Source organism: Phyllobates terribilis, unplaced genomic scaffold (assembly GCF_046119375.1).
Source record: "Phyllobates terribilis strain yellow unplaced genomic scaffold, ASM4611937v1 Scaffold_1__5_contigs__length_1240528914, whole genome shotgun sequence".
Lineage (NCBI taxonomy): Eukaryota > Metazoa > Chordata > Amphibia > Anura > Dendrobatidae > Phyllobates > Phyllobates terribilis.
The window spans coordinates 1227778153-1227794841 of NW_027362761.1; the positions used below are offsets into that span (position 1 = coordinate 1227778153).

General features: G+C 52.5%; 1 protein-coding gene across 2 annotated transcripts in view; it reads left to right on the forward strand.

Moving 5' to 3' along the window:
- The window catches only part of FBXO41 (F-box protein 41), a 348646-nt gene that overhangs the window by 325970 nt on the left and 5987 nt on the right, over nucleotides 1-16689 (forward strand). For both annotated transcript variants that reach the window (XM_073649898.1, XM_073649890.1), the window contains 2 exons: nucleotides 13992-14150; nucleotides 14260-14375. In XM_073649898.1, coding sequence (XP_073505999.1) covers nucleotides 13992-14150; nucleotides 14260-14375 — 275 coding nt within the window. The remainder of the gene's footprint in view (nucleotides 1-13991; nucleotides 14151-14259; nucleotides 14376-16689) is intronic.

Consider the following 16689-nt stretch of genomic DNA (forward strand, 5'->3'; position numbering starts at 1 on the left):
TAGTGCAGCGTCAGGCCTGATATCACTCAGGGGAAGGCGCAGGTGCAGTGTGATGTAGTGCAGCGTCAGGCCTGATATCACATAGTGGAAGGCGCAGGTGCAGTGTGATGTAGTGCAGTGTCAGACCTGATATCACATAGTGGAAGGTGCAGGTGCAGTGTGATGTAGTGCAGCGTCAGACCTGATATCACTCAGGGGAAGGCGCAGGTGCAGTGTGCTGTAGTGCAGCATCAGGCCTGATATCACATAGTGGAAGGTGCAGGTGCAGTGTGATGTAGTGCAGCGTCAGGCCTGATATCACATAGTGGAAGGCGCAGGTGCAGTGTGATGTAGTGCAGAGTCAGGCCTGATATCACACAGGGGAAGGCGCAGGTGCAGTGTGCTGTAGTGCAGCGTCAGGCCTGATATCACATAGTGGAAGGCACAGGTGCAGTGTGATGTAGTGCAGCGTCAGGCCTGATATTACATAGTGGAAGGTGCAGGTGCAGTGTGCTGTAGTGCAGTGTCAGGCCTGATATCACATAGTGGAAGGCGCAGGTGCAGTGTGATGTAGTGCGGCGTCAGGCCTGATATCACATAGTGTAAGGCGCAGGTGCAGTGTGATGTAGTGCAGCGTCAGGCCTGATATCACATAGTGGAAGGTGCAGGTGCAGTGTGATGTAGTGCAGTGTCAGGCCTGATATCACATAGTGGAAGGTGCAGGTGCAGTGTGATGTAGTGCAGTGTCAGGCCTGATATCACATAGTGGAAGGTGCAGGTGCAGTGTGATGTAGTGCAGTGTCAGGCCTGATATCACATAGTGGAAGGCGCAGGTGCAGTGTGATGTAGTGCAGTGTCAGGCCTGATATCACATAGTGGAAGGCGCAGGTGCAGTGTGCTGTAGTGCAGTGTCAGGCCTGATATCACATAGTGGAAGGCGCAGGTGCAGTGTGCTGTAGTGCAGTGTCAGGCCTGATATCACTCAGGGGAAGGTGCAGGTGCAGTGTGATGTAGTGCAGTGTCAGGCCTGATATCACACAGGGGAAGGTGCAGGTGCAGTGTGCTGTAGTGCAGTGTCAGGCCTGATATCACATAGTGGAAGGCGCAGGTGCAGTGTGATGTAGTGCAGTGTCAGGCCTGATATCACATAGTGGAAGGTGCAGGTGCAGTGTGATGTAGTGCAGTGTCAGGCCTGATATCACATAGTGGAAGGTGCAGGTGCAGTGTGATGTAGTGCAGTGTCAGGCCTGATATCACATAGTGGAAGGTGCAGGTGCAGTGTGATGTAGTGCAGTGTCAGGCCTGATATCACATAGTGGAAGGTGCAGGTGCAGTGTGATGTAGTGCAGCGTCAGGCCTGATATCACATAGTGGAAGGTGCAGGTGCAGTGTGATGTAGTGCAGTGTCAGGCCTGATATCACATAGTGGAAGGTGCAGGTGCAGTGTGATGTAGTGCAGTGTCAGGCCTGATATCACATAGTGGAAGGCGCAGGTGCAGTGTGATGTAGTGCAGTGTCAGGCCTGATATCACATAGTGGAAGGCGCAGGTGCAGTGTGCTGTAGTGCAGTGTCAGGCCTGATATCACATAGTGGAAGGCGCAGGTGCAGTGTGCTGTAGTGCAGTGTCAGGCCTGATATCACTCAGGGGAAGGTGCAGGTGCAGTGTGATGTAGTGCAGTGTCAGGCCTGATATCACACAGGGGAAGGTGCAGGTGCAGTGTGCTGTAGTGCAGTGTCAGGCCTGATATCACTCAGGGGAAGGCGCAGGTGCAGTGTGATGTAGTGCAGCGTCAGGCCTGATATCACACAGGGGAAGGTGCAGGTGCAGTGTGATGTAGTGCAGTGTCAGGCCTGATATCACACAGGGGAAGGTGCAGGTGCAGTGTGCTGTAGTGCAGCGTCAGGCCTGATATCACTCAGGGGAAGGCGCAGGTGCAGTGTGATGTAGTGCAGCGTCAGGCCTGATATCACACAGGGGAAGGTGCAGGTGCAGTGTGATGTAGTGCAGTGTCAGGCCTGATATCACACAGGGGAAGGTGCAGGTGCAGTGTGATGTAGTGCAGCGTCAGGCCTGATATCACATAGTGGAAGGCGCAGGTGCAGTGTGATGTAGTGCAGTGTCAGGCCTGATATCACACAGGGGAAGGCGCAGGTGCAGTGTGATGTAGTGCAGCGTCAGGCCTGATATCACATAGTGGAAGGCGCAGGTGCAGTGTGCTGTAGTGCAGCGTCAGGCCTGATATCACACAGTGGAAGGTGCAGGTGCAGTGTGATGTAGTGCAGTGTCAGGCCTGATATCACATAGTGGAAGGCGCAGGTGCAGTGTGCTGTAGTGCAGCGTCAGGCCTAATGTCACATAGTGGAAGGCGCAGGTGCAGTGTGCTGTAGTGCAGCGTCAGGCCTGATATCACATAGTGGAAGGCGCAGGTGCAGTGTGCTGTAGTGCAGTGTCAGGTCTGATATCATATAGTGGAAGGCGCAGGTGCAGTGTGATGTAGTGCAGTGTCAGGCCTGATATCACATAGTGGAAGGCGCAGGTGCAGTGTGCTGTAGTGCAGCGTCAGGCCTGATATCACATAGTGGAAGGCGCAGGTGCAGTGTGATGTAGTGCAGCGTCAGGCCTGATATCACATAGTGGAAGGCGCAGATGCAGTGTGATGTAGTGCAGTGTCAGGCCTGATATCACATAGTGGAAGGCGCAGGTGCAGTGTGATGTAGTGCAGCGTCAGGCCTGATATCACATAGTGTAAGGCGCAGGTGCAGTGTGCTGTAGTGCAGCGTCAGGCCTGATATCACATAGTGGAAGGCGCAGGTGCAGTGTGATGCAGTGCAGTGTCAGGCCTGATATCACATAGTGGAAGGCGCAGGTGCAGTGTGCTGTAGTGCAGCGTCAGGCCTGATATTACATAGTGGAAGGCGCAGGTGCAGTGTGATGCAGTGCAGTGTCAGGCCTGATATCACATAGTGGAAGGCGCAGGTGCAGTGTGCTGTAGTGCAGTGTCAGGTCTGATATCACACAGTGGAAGGCGCAGGTGCAGTGTGATGTAGTGCAGCGTCAGGCCTGATATCACATAGTGGAAGGCGCAGGTGCAGTGTGATGTAGTGCAGCGTCAGGCCTGATATCACATAGTGGAAGGTGCAGGTGCAGTGTGATGTAGTGCAGTGTCAGGCCTGATATCACATAGTGGAAGGCGCAGGTGCAGTGTAATGTAGTGCAGCGCCAGGCCTGATATCACATAGTGTAAGGCGCAGGTGCAGTGTGCTGTAGTGCAGTGTCAGGTCTGATATCACACAGTGGAAGGTGCAGGTGCAGTGTGCTGTAGTGCAGCGTCAGGCCTGATATCACATAGTAGAAGGCGCAGGTGCAGTGTGATGTAGTGCAGTGTCAGGTCTGATATCACACAGTGGAAGGTGCAGGTGCAGTGTGCTGTAGTGCAGCGTCAGGCCTGATATCACATAGTGGAAGGCGCAGGTGCAGTGTGATGTAGTGCAGTGTCAGGCCTGATATCACATAGTGGAAGGCGCAGGTGCAGTGTGATGTAGTGCAGTGTCAGGTCTGATATCACATAGTGGAAGCCGCAGGTGCAGTGTGATGTAGTGCAGTATCAGGCCTGATATCACATAGTGGAAGGCGCAGGTGCAGTGTGATGTAGTGCAATGTCAGGTCTGATATCACATAGTGGAAGGCGCAGGTGCAGTGTGATGTAGTGCAGTGTCAGGTCTGATATCACATAGTGGAAGCCGCAGGTGCAGTGTGATGTAGTGCAGTGTCAGGCCTGATATCACATAGTGGAAGGTGCAGGTGCAGTGTGATGTAGTGCAATGTCAGGTCTGATATCACATAGTGGAAGGCGCAGGTGCAGTGTGATGTAGTGCAGTGTCAGGTCTGATATCACATAGTGGAAGGTGCAGGTGCAGTGTGATGTAGTGCAGCGTCAGGCCTGATATCATATAGTGGAAGGCGCAGGTGCAGTGTGATGTAGTGCAATGTCAGGTCTGATATCACATAGTGGAAGGCGCAGGTGCAGTGTGATGTAGTGCAGTGTCAGGCCTGATATCACATAGTGTAAGGCGCAGGTGCAGTGTGCTGTAGTGCAGTGTCAGGCCTGATATCGCATAGTGGAAGGCGCAGGTGCAGTGTGCTGTAGTGCAGTGTCAGGCCTGATATCACATAGTGAAAGGCGCAGGTGCAGTGTGCTGTAGTGCAGTGTGAGGCCTGATATCACATAGTGGAAGGCGCAGGTGCAGTGTGATGTAGTGCGGCGTCAGGCCTGATATCACATACTGGAAGGCGCAGGTGCAGTGTGCTGTAGTGCAGCGTCAGGCCTGATATCACATAGTGGAAGGCGCAGGTGCAGTGTGCTGTAGTGCAGCGTCAGGCCTGATATCGCATAGGGGAAGGCGCAGGTGCAGTGTGATGTAGTGCGGCGTCAGGCCTGATATCACACAGGGGAAGGTGCAGGTGCAGTGTGATGTAGTGCAGTGTCAGGCCTGATATCACACAGGGGAAGGCGCAGGTGCAGTGTGATGTAGTGCAGCGTCAGGCCTGATATCACATAGTGGAAGGTGCAGGTGCAGTGTGATGTAGTGCAATGTCAGGTCTGATATCACATAGTGGAAGGCGCAGGTGCAGTGTGATGTAGTGCAGTGTCAGGCCTGATATCACATAGTGTAAGGCGCAGGTGCAGTGTGCTGTAGTGCAGTGTCAGGCCTGATATCGCATAGTGGAAGGCGCAGGTGCAGTGTGATGTAGTGCAGCGTCAGGCCTGATATCACATAGTGGAAGGTGCAGGTGCAGTGTGCTGTAGTGCAGTGTGAGGCCTGATATCACATAGTGGAAGGCGCAGGTGCAGTGTGATGTAGTGCGGCGTCAGGCCTGATATCACATACTGGAAGGCGCAGGTGCAGTGTGCTGTAGTGCAGCGTCAGGCCTGATATCGCATAGGGGAAGGCGCAGGTGCAGTGTGATGTAGTGCGGCGTCAGGCCTGATATCACACAGGGGAAGGTGCAGGTGCAGTGTGATGTAGTGCAGTGTCAGGCCTGATATCACACAGGGGAAGGCGCAGGTGCAGTGTGATGTAGTGCAGCGTCAGGCCTGATATCACATAGTGGAAGGCGCAGGTGCAGTGTGATGTAGTGCAGCGTCAGGCCTGATATCACATACTGGAAGGCGCAGGTGCAGTGTGATGCAGTGCAGTGTCAGGTCTGATATCACATAGTGTAAGGCGCAGGTGCAGTGTGATGTAGTGCAGCGTCAGGCCTGATATCACATACTGGAAGGCGCAGGTGCAGTGTGATGTAGTGCAGCGTCAGGCCTGATATCACATAGTGGAAGGCGCAGGTGCAGTGTGATGTAGTGCAGTGTGAGGCCTGATATCGCATAGGGGAAGGCGCAGGTGCAGTGTGATGTAGTGCAGCGTCAGGCCTGATATCACATACTGGAAGGCGCAGGTGCAGTGTGATGTAGTGCAGTGTCAGGTCTGATATCACATAGTGGAAGGCGCAGGTGCAGTGTGATGTAGTGCAGCGTCAGGCCTGATATCACATACTGGAAGGCGCAGGTGCAGTGTGATGTAGTGCAGCGTCAGGCCTGATATCACATAGTGGAAGGCGCAGGTACAGTGTGATGTAGTGCAGTGTGAGGCCTGATATCGCATAGGGGAAGGCGCAGGTGCAGTGTGATGTAGTGCAGCGTCAGGCCTGATATCACATACTGGAAGGCGCAGGTGCAGTGTGATGTAGTGCAGTGTCAGGCCTGATATCACACAGGGGAAGGCGCAGGTGCAGTGTGATGTAGTGCGGCGTCAGGCCTGATATTACATAGTGGAAGGCACAGGTGGAGTATGATGTAGTGCAGTGTCAGGCCTGATATCACACAGGGGAAGGTGCAGGTGCAGTGTGATGTAGTGCAGCGTCAGGCTTGATATCACATAGTGTAAGGCGCAGGTGCAGTGTGATGTAGTGCGGCGTCAGGTCTGATATTACATAGTGGAAGGCACAGGTGGAGTATGATGTAGTGCAGTGTCAGGCCTGATATCACATAGTGGAAGGTGCAGGTGCAGTGTGATGTAGTGCAGCGTCAGGCCTGATATCACATAGTGGAAGGCGCAGGTGCAGTGTGCTGTAGTGCAGCGTTAGGCCTGATATTACATAGTGGAAGGCGCAGGTGCAGTGTGATGTAGTGCAGTGTCAGGCCTGATATCACATAGTGTAAGGCGCATGTGCAGTGTGATGTAGTGCGGCGTCAGGTCTGATATTACATAGTGGAAGGCACAGGTGGAGTATGATGTAGTGCAGTGTCAGGCCTGATATCACATAGTGGAAGGTGCAGGTGCAGTGTGATGTAGTGCAGTGTCAGGCCTGATATTACATAGTGGAAGGCGCAGGTGCAGTGTGCTGTAGTGCAGCGTTAGGCCTGATATTACATAGTGGAAGGCGCAGGTGCAGTGTGATGTAGTGCAGCGTCAGGCCTGATATTACATAGTGGAAGGCGCAGGTGCAGTGTGATGTAGTGCAGTGTCAGGCCTGATATCACATAGTGTAAGGCGCATGTGCAGTGTGATGTAGTGCGGCGTCAGGTCTGATATTACATAGTGGAAGGCACAGGTGGAGTATGATGTAGTGCAGTGTCAGGCCTGATATCACATAGTGGAAGGCGCAGGTGCAGTGTGATGTAGTGCAGTGTCAGGCCTGATATCACATAGTGGAAGGTGCAGGTGCAGTGTGATGTAGTGCAGCGTCAGGCCTGATATCACATAGTGGAAGGCGCAGGTGCAGTGTGCTGTAGTGCAGCGTTAGGCCTGATATTACATAGTGGAAGGCGCAGGTGCAGTGTGCTGTAGTGCAGCGTTAGGCCTGATATTACATAGTGGAAGGCGCAGGTGCAGTGTGATGTAGTGCAGTGTCAGGCCTGATATCACACAGGGGAACGTGCAGGTGCAGTGTGATGTAGTGCAGTGTCAGGTCTGATATCACATAGTGGAAGGCGCAGGTGCAGTGTGATGTAGTGCAGTGTCAGGCCTGATATCACATAGTGTAAGGCGCATGTGAAGTGTGATGTAGTGCGGCGTCAGGTCTGATATTACATAGTGGAAGGTGCAGGTGCAGTGTGATGTAGTGCAGCGTCAGGCCTGATATCACATAGTGGAAGGCGCAGGTGCAGTGTGCTGTAGTGCAGCGTTAGGCCTGATATTACATAGTGGAAGGCGCAGGTGCAGTGTGATGTAGTGCAGTGTCAGGCCTGATATCACATAGTGGAAGGCGCAGGTGCAGTGTGATGTAGTGCAGTGTCAGGCCTGATATCACATAGTGGAAGGCGCAGGTGCAGTGTGATGTAGTGCAGTGTCAGGCCTGATATCACATAGTGGAAGGCGCAGGTGCAGTGTGATGTAGTGCAGTGTCAGGTCTGATATCACATAGTGGAAGGTGCAGGTGCAGTGTGATGTAGTGCAGTGTCAGGTCTGATATCACACAGTGGAAGGTGCAGGTGCAGTGTGCTGTAGTGCAGTGTCAGGCCTGATATCACATAGTGGAAGGTGCAGGTGCAGTGTGATGTAGTGCAGCGTCAGGCCTGATATCACATAGTGGAAGGCGCAGGTGCAGTGTGCTGTAGTGCAGCGTTAGGCCTGATATTACATAGTGGAAGGCGCAGGTGCAGTGTGCTGTAGTGCAGCGTTAGGCCTGATATTACATAGTGGAAGGCGCAGGTGCAGTGTGATGTAGTGCAGTGTCAGGCCTGATATCACACAGGGGAACGTGCAGGTGCAGTGTGATGTAGTGCAGTGTCAGGCCTGATATCACATAGTGGAAGGCGCAGGTGCAGTGTGATGTAGTGCAGTGTCAGGCCTGATATCACATAGTGTAAGGCGCATGTGAAGTGTGATGTAGTGCGGCGTCAGGTCTGATATTACATAGTGGAAGGTGCAGGTGCAGTGTGATGTAGTGCAGCGTCAGGCCTGATATCACATAGTGGAAGGCGCAGGTGCAGTGTGCTGTAGTGCAGCGTTAGGCCTGATATTACATAGTGGAAGGCGCAGGTGCAGTGTGATGTAGTGCAGTGTCAGGCCTGATATCACATAGTGGAAGGCGCAGGTGCAGTGTGATGTAGTGCAGTGTCAGGTCTGATATCACATAGTGGAAGGCGCAGGTGCAGTGTGATGTAGTGCAGTGTCAGGTCTGATATCACATAGTGGAAGGCGCAGGTGCAGTGTGTTGTAGTGCAGTGTCAGGCCTGATATCACATAGTGGAAGGCGCAGGTGCAGTGTGATGTAGTGCAGTGTCAGGCCTGATATCACATAGTGTAAGGCGCAGGTGCAGTGTGATGTAGTGCAGCGTCAGGCCTGATATCACATAGTGGAAGGCGCAGGTGCAGTGTGATGTAGTGCAGTGTCAGGCCTGATATCACATAGTGGAAGGCGCAGGTGCAGTGTGATGTAGTGCAGTGTCAGGCCTGATATTACATAGTGGAAGGCGCAGGTGCAGTGTGATGTAGTGCAGTGTCAGGCCTGATATCACATAGTGGAAGGTGCAGGTGCAGTGTGATGTAGTGCAGTGTCAGGTCTGATATCACATAGTGGAAGGTGCAGGTGCAGTGTGATGTAGTGCAGTGTCAGGCCTGATATCACATAGTGGAAGGCGCAGGTGCAGTGTGATGTAGTGCAGCGTCAGGCCTGATATCACATAGTGGAAGGCGCAGGTGCAGTGTGATGTAGTGCAGTGTCAGGCCTGATATCACATAGTGGAAGGCGCAGGTGCAGTGTGATGTAGTGCAGTGTCAGGCCTGATATTACATAGTGGAAGGCGCAGGTGCAGTGTGATGTAGTGCAGTGTCAGGCCTGATATCACATAGTGGAAGGTGCAGGTGCAGTGTGATGTAGTGCAGCGTCAGGCCTGATATCACATAGTGGAAGGCGCAGGTGCAGTGTGCTGTAGTGCAGTGTCAGGTCTGATATCACATAGTGGAAGGTGCAGGTGCAGTGTGATGTAGTGCAGTGTCAGGCCTGATATCACATAGTGGAAGGCGCAGGTGCAGTGTGATGTAGTGCAGTGTCAGGCCTGATATCACATAGTGGAAGGTGCAGGTGCAGTGTGCTGTAGTGCAGTGTCAGGCCTGATATCACATAGTGGAAGGCGCAGGTGCAGTGTGATGTAGTGCAGTGTCAGGCCTGATATCACATAGTGGAAGGTGCAGGTGCAGTGTGATGTAGTGCAGTGTCAGGCCTGATATCACATAGTGTAAGGTGCAGGTGCAGTGTGATGTAGTGCAGCGTCAGGCCTGATATCACATAGTGGAAGCCGCAGGTGCAGTGTGATGTAGTGCAGTGTCAGGCCTGATATCACATAGTGTAAGGCGCAGGTGCAGTGTGATGTAGTGCAGTGTCAGGCCTGATATCACATAGTGGAAGGCGCAGGTGCAGTGTGATGTAGTGCAGTGTCAGGCCTGATATCACATAGTGTAAGGCGCAGGTGCAGTGTGATGTAGTGCAGTGTCAGGCCTGATATCACATAGTGTAAGGCGCAGGTGCAGTGTGATGTAGTGCAGTGTCAGGCCTGATATCACATAGTGGAAGGCGCAGGTGCAGTGTGATGTAGTGCAGTGTCAGGCCTGATATTACATAGTTGAAGGCGCAGGTGCAGTGTGATGTAGTGCAGTGTCAGGCCTGATATCACATAGTGGAAGGCGCAGGTGCAGTGTGATGTAGTGCAGTGTCAGGCCTGATATCACATAGTGGAAGGCGCAGGTGCAGTGTGATGTAGTGCAGCGTCAGGCCTGATATCACTCGGGAAGGCGCAGGTGCAGTGTGCTGTAGTGCAGCGTCAGGCCTGATATTACATAGTGGAAGGCGCAGGTGCAGTGTGCTGTAGTGCAGCGTCAGGCCTTATATCACACAGGGGAAGGCGCAGGTGCAGTGTGCTGTAGTGCAGCGTCAGGCCTTATATCACACGGGGGAGGCGCAGGTGCAGTGTGATGTAGTGCAGCGTGAGGCCTGATATCACTCACGGGAAGGCGCAGGTGCAGTGTGCTGTAGTGCAGCGTCAGGCCTGATATTACATAGTGGAAGGCGCAGGTGCAGTGTGCTGTAGTGCAGCGTCAGGCCTGATATCACACAGGGGAAGGTGCAGGTGCAGTGTGATGTAGTGCAGCGTCAGACCTGATATCACACAGGGGAAGGCGCAGGTGCAGTGTGATGTAGTGCAGCGTCAGGCCTGATATCACATAGTGGAAGGTGCAGGTCCAGTGTCATGTAGTGCAGTGTCAGGCCTGATATCACATAGTGGAAGGCACAGGTGCAGTGTGATGTAGTGCAGCGTAAGGCCTGATATCACATAGTGGAAGGCGCAGGTGCAGTGTGATGTAGTGCAGCGTCAGACCTGATATCACACAGGGGAAGGTGCAGGTGCAGTGTGATGTAGTGCAGCGTCAGACCTGATATCACACAGGGGAAGGTGCAGGTGCAGTGTGATGTAGTGCAGCGTCAGGCCTGATATCACATAGTGGAAGGTGCAGGTGCAGTGTGATGTAGTGCAGTGTCAGGCCTGATATCACATAGTGGAAGGTGCAGGTGCAGTGTGATGTAGTGCAGCGTCAGGCCTGATATCACATAGTGGAAGGCACAGGTGCAGTGTGATGTAGTGCAGCGTAAGGCCTGATATCACATAGTGGAAGGTGCAGGTCCAGTGTCATGTAGTGCAGCGTCAGGCCTGATATCACATAGTGGAAGGCACAGGTGCAGTGTGATGTAGTGCAGTGTCAGGCCTGATATCACATAGTGGAAGGCGCAGGTGCAGTGTGATGTAGTGCAGTGTCAGGTCTGATATCACATAGTGGAAGGTGCAGGTGCAGTGTGATGTAGTGCAGTGTCAGGCCTGATATCACATAGTGGAAGGTGCAGGTGCAGTGTGATGTAGTGCAGCGTCAGGCCTGATATCACATAGTGGAAGGTGCAGGTCCAGTGTCATGTAGTGCAGCGCCAGGCCTGATATCACATAGTAGAAGGCGCAGGTGCAGTGTGATGTAGTGCAGTGTCAGGTCTGATATCACATAGTGGAAGGTGCAGGTGCAGTGTCATGTAGTGCAGTGTCAGGCCTGATATCACATAGTGGAAGGCGCAGGTGCAGTGTGATGTAGTGCAGTGTCAGGTCTGATATCACATAGTGGAAGGTGCAGGTGCAGTGTCATGTAGTGCAGTGTCAGGCCTGATATCACATAGTGGAAGGCGCAGGTGCAGTGTGATGTAGTGCAGTGTCAGGTCTGATATCACATAGTGGAAGGTGCAGGTGCAGTGTGATGTAGTGCAGTGTCAGGCCTGATATCACATAGTGGAAGGCGCAGGTGCAGTGTGATGTAGTGCAGCGTCAGACCTGATATCACACAGGGGAAGGTGCAGGTGCAGTGTGATGTAGTGCAGCGTCAGACCTGATATCACACAGGGGAAGGTGCAGGTGCAGTGTGATGTAGTGCAGTGTCAGGCCTGATATCACATAGTGGAAGGTGCAGGTCCAGTGTCATGTAGTGCAGTGTCAGGCCTGATATTACATAGTGGAAGGCGCAGGTGCAGTGTGCTGTAGTGCAGCGTAAGGCCTGATATCACATAGTGGAAGGTGCAGGTGCAGTGTGATGTAGTGCAGTGTCAGGCCTGATATCACATAGTGGAAGGCGCAGGTGCAGTGTGCTGTAGTGCAGCGTAAGGCCTGATATCACATAGTGGAAGGTGCAGGTGCAGTGTGATGTAGTGCAGTGTCAGGCCTGATATCACATAGTGGAAGGTGCAGGTGCAGTGTGCTGTAGTGCAGTGTCAGGTCTGATATCACATAGTGGAAGGTGCAGGTGCAGTGTGCTGTAGTGCAGTGTCAGGCCTGATATCACATAGTGGAAGGCGCAGGTGCAGTGTGATGTAGTGCAGTGTCAGGTCTGATATCACATAGTGGAAGGTGCAGGTGCAGTGTGATGTAGTGCAGCGTCAGGCCTGATATCACATAGTGGAAGGCACAGGTGCAGTGTGATGTAGTGCAGCGTAAGGCCTGATATCACATAGTGGAAGGTGCAGGTCCAGTGTCATGTAGTGCAGCGTCAGGCCTGATATCACATAGTGGAAGGTGCAGGTGCAGTGTGATGTAGTGCAGCGTCAGGCCTGATATTACATAGTGGAAGGTGCAGGTCCAGTGTCATGTAGTGCAGCGTAAGGCCTGATATCACATAGTGGAAGGTCCAGGTCCAGTGTCATGTAGTGCAGCGTCAGGCCTGATATCACATAGTGGAAGGCGCAGGTGCAGTGTGATGTAGTGCAGTGTCAGGCTTGATATCACATAGTGGAAGGCGCAGGTGCAGTGTGATGTAGTGCAGTGTCAGGCTTGATATCACATAGTGGAAGGCGCAGGTGCAGTGTGACGTAGTGCAGCGTCAGGCCTGATATTACATAGTGGAAGGCGCAGGTCCAGTGTCATGTAGTGCAGCGTCAGGCCTGATATCACATAGTGGAAGGTGCAGGTGCAGTGTGATGTAGTGCAGTGTCAGGCTTGATATCACATAGTGGAAGGCGCAGGTGCAGTGTGATGTAGTGCAGTGTCAGGCTTGATATCACATAGTGGAAGGCGCAGGTGCAGTGTGATGTAGTGCAGTGTCAGGCTTGATATCACATAGTGGAAGGTGCAGGTGCAGTGTGATGTAGTGCAGCGTCAGGTCTGATATCACATAGTGGAAGGTGCAGGTCCAGTGTCATGTAGTGCAGCGTCAGGCCTGATATTACATTGTGGAAGGCGCAGGTGCAGTGTGATGTAGTGCAGCGTCAGGCCTGATATCACATAGTGGAAGGTCCAGGTCCAGTGTCATGTAGTGCAGCGCCAGGCCTGATATCACATAGTGGAAGGTCCAGGTCCAGTGTCATGTAGTGCAGCGCCAGGCCTGATATCACATAGTGGAAGGTGCAGGTGCAGTGTCATGTAGTGCAGTGTCAGGCCTGATATCACATAGTGGAAGGCGCAGGTGCAGTGTGATGTAGTGCAGTGTCAGGTCTGATATCACATAGTGGAAGGTGCAGGTGCAGTGTGATGTAGTGCAGTGTCAGGCCTGATATCACATAGTGGAAGGCGCAGGTGCAGTGTGCTGTAGTGCAGCGTCAGGCCTGATATCACATAGTGGAAGGCACAGGTGCAGTGTGATGTAGTGCAGCGTCAGGCCTGATATCACATAGTGGAAGGCACAGGTGCAGTGTGCTGTAGTGCAGTGTCAGGTCTGATATCACATAGTGGAAGGCGCAGGTGCAGTGTGATGTAGTGCAGTGTCAGGCCTGATATCACATAGTGGAAGGCGCAGGTGCAGTGTGATGTAGTGCAGTGTCAGGCCTGATATCACATAGTGGAAGGCGCAGGTGCAGTGTGATGTAGTGCAGTGTCAGGCCTGATATCACATAGTGGAAGGTGCAGGTGCAGTGTGATGTAGTGCAGCGTCAGGCCTGATATCATATAGTGGAAGGCGCAGGTGCAGTGTGCTGTAGTGCAGCGTCAGGCCTGATATCACATAGTGGAAGGCGCAGGTGCAGTGTGATGTAGTGCAGCGTCAGGCCTGATATCACATAGTGGAAGGCGCAGGTGCAGTGTGCTGTAGTGCAGCGTCAGGCCTGATATCATATAGTGGAAGGTGCAGGTGCAGTGTGATGTAGTGCAGTGTCAGGCCTGATATCATATAGTGGAAGGCGCAGGTGCAGTGTGCTGTAGTGCAGCGTCAGGCCTGATATCACATAGTGGAAGGCGCAGGTGCAGTGTGATGTAGTGCAGTGTCAGGCCTGATATCACATAGTGGAAGGTGCAGGTGCAGTGTGATGTAGTGCAGCGTCAGGCCTGATATCACATAGTGGAAGGCACAGGTGCAGTGTGATGTAGTGCAGTGTCAGGCCTGATATCACATAGTGGAAGGCACAGGTGCAGTGTGATGTAGTGCAGCGTCAGACCTGGCAGTCTTAGAAGCGCGGTTTATGTCTCAGTGCCGTTCACCTCATCTTGTCCCCCCTCAGCGCGGAACTGCATGCGTCTGCAGGTGCTGGAGCTGGACCACGTCACTGAGATCAACCAGGAGGTGGCAGCAGAGGTCTGCAGGGAGGGTCTAAAGGGCCTGGAGATGCTGGTCCTCACCTCCACCCCGGTCACTCCCAAGGCTCTGCTGCACTTCAATAGTGAGTATAACTCCCATGCGGTGCAGTCTGCCAGGTGTGATGGCATCCACCAGGAGTGATGGCTTCCGCCAGGGGTGATGGCATCCCTCACTGTCGTCTTTCTCTCTAGGTGTGTGTCGCAATCTGAAGTCCATCGTGGTGCAGGTCGGGATTGCTGATTACTTTAAGGACCCGAGTAGCCCCGAAGCCCAGAAACTGTTTGAGGAGATGGTGAACAAGCTGCAGGTGACTCCGGCCTCCGTACTGTCTGGCCTCCGTACTCTCGGGCCTCCATACTGTCCGGCCGCTCCCCACAATGCCATCCTAGGCAGCTCAGGGGCTGCAGGTGACCCTATGATACCCTCTGTAACCACAGTCCATCCCTGTCTTGCCCCCGTATGGCCATGTTTAGGGCCAGTAACTGTCACGACTCTGTTGTCGGGTATGCCGGGACCAGGGGCTCTTTCCTTGTCCCTAACGCTAGGGGCGCCCTAGCTGGCCCTGTTCCCCGGATTACTTCTGAAGGTGAAGACGCCGGGGCCACGTCCCTTGCTGAGCTCCTGAATCCACTCTCAGTCTGTTCCCTCCCCACCCAGGGAAGAGGGGAGTAGTAGTGTATGGCAATACACCAACCAGACTAACAAGGTAATACAAACAGGGATAAAGGAAAATACCGATCATGCAAATATACTCACACAAACAACAGAGGAAAACACGGGGAGTGGAGGATGGGGAAAAACCAAAGTAGGAGAAGAAGGGGACAGTCTTAGCTAAACCATAACAAATCACTAACACACTGATCCGGACCCACAAAACGTCTCCGATCATCCACACTCTTATATTTGGACTCCATCTTCTTCAAACTATTAAGAACCCTGAACTGCACCCTCCAGAAAATGATGCCACTCTTCAAAGGCCCACTTGATTGCCGAGAGTTCCCTGTTACCAATGTCATAATTTTTCTTAGCGGATGACGGTATTTTAGAAAAGTATGCACACGGACACCATTTACTAGTGGACACCCCCACTTCAGACTCGTGAACTTCTACAATAAATGGCTGAGTGACGTCAAGCTGTATGAGAATCGGCGCAGATGCAAAACACTCCTTCAAGGTATTAAATGCCTCCCTGGCCGGAATGGACCATTTGGAAAAGTTCGTCCCTTTCCTGGTCACATCAGTCAGCTGTTTGGCCACTACCGAAAAGTTTTTGATGAACTTGCGATAGTAGTTGGCAAAACCCAAAAAACTTAGTAACGCCTTTAAATCCTCAGGATGATCCCAATCCAGTACCGCCCGGACTTGCGCCAGATCCATGCGAAAACCAGCGGACGATAAAATATAGCCCATTAACTGAGAACATGCCCTTCTCTGGTTTGACAAATAATTTATTGTCTCTTGAGTGTCTGTAAGACCCGCCTGACATGTACCTGATGTGGCTCAAAGTCAGGCGAATAAATTAATATGTCATCAAGGTAGATCACCACAAATTTACCTGGCAGGTGCTTAAAGATGTCATTAACAAAGTGCTGAAAGACGGTGGGATCATTAGTCAACCCAAATGGCATCACAAGGTTTTCATAATGTCCCTCATGTGTATTGAAGGCTATTTTCCACTCATCCCCCTCTTTAATATGAATGAGATTATACACCCCCCTCCAATCCAGTTTAGAAAACCATTTTGCTCCTAAGATCTGATTAAATAGGTCCAGGATGAGAGGGAGAGGGTATGGATCCCGGACCATGATCTGATTGAGTTCGCGGAAATCTAGGCAGGAGTGTAACCCCGCAGCAACGGGGGATGAGGATGGTCTGATATAACCCCTTGCCAAACTCTCCGCGATTTAGTCCTTCATGGCCTTCTTATCTGGACCAGATGTGAAGACCTAGGGTCTTCCATGGGCATTATACTACTCAGACAACACAGGGTGGGGGTAAAACCTCGTGGCAATACTTTACTGACCCACAAAACCGACAATAAACAGATAGAACAGTCCCAGCAGGTGCCCAAGATGGTGGAACATTACACCGTCTCACCCTTGCGCTGGCTCGCCTGGGATAGATAGCTGCGACTTTGGGACTTCCAGTGCCAACTACCTCAACCAGTGCCCCCCCCCCCTCGCGCAGGGCCGGCTCCAGGTTTTTCTGGGCCCCGGGCGAAAGAGTCTCAGTGGCCCCTTTAACACATACCACGATTCATGATGCACAGATACCGCAGAGAAATATATATATATATAGTACAAGGCCAAAGATTTCACTTACTACATTACATGAGCGATATCTACTGTAAATTCTACAATAGCTCAGAAACCAGCGAATCGCTCCACACAGTATACTGGCCCCCATAAAATGCTCCATGCAGGATACTGGCCCCCATATAACGCTCCATACCAGATACTGGCCCCATATAACACGCCATACAGGATACTGGCCCCCATATAACCCTCCATACCGGATACTGGCCCCATATAACACTCCATACAGGATACTGGCCCCCATATAACGCTCCATGCAGGATACTGGCCCCCATATAACCCTCCATACCGGATACTGGCCCCATA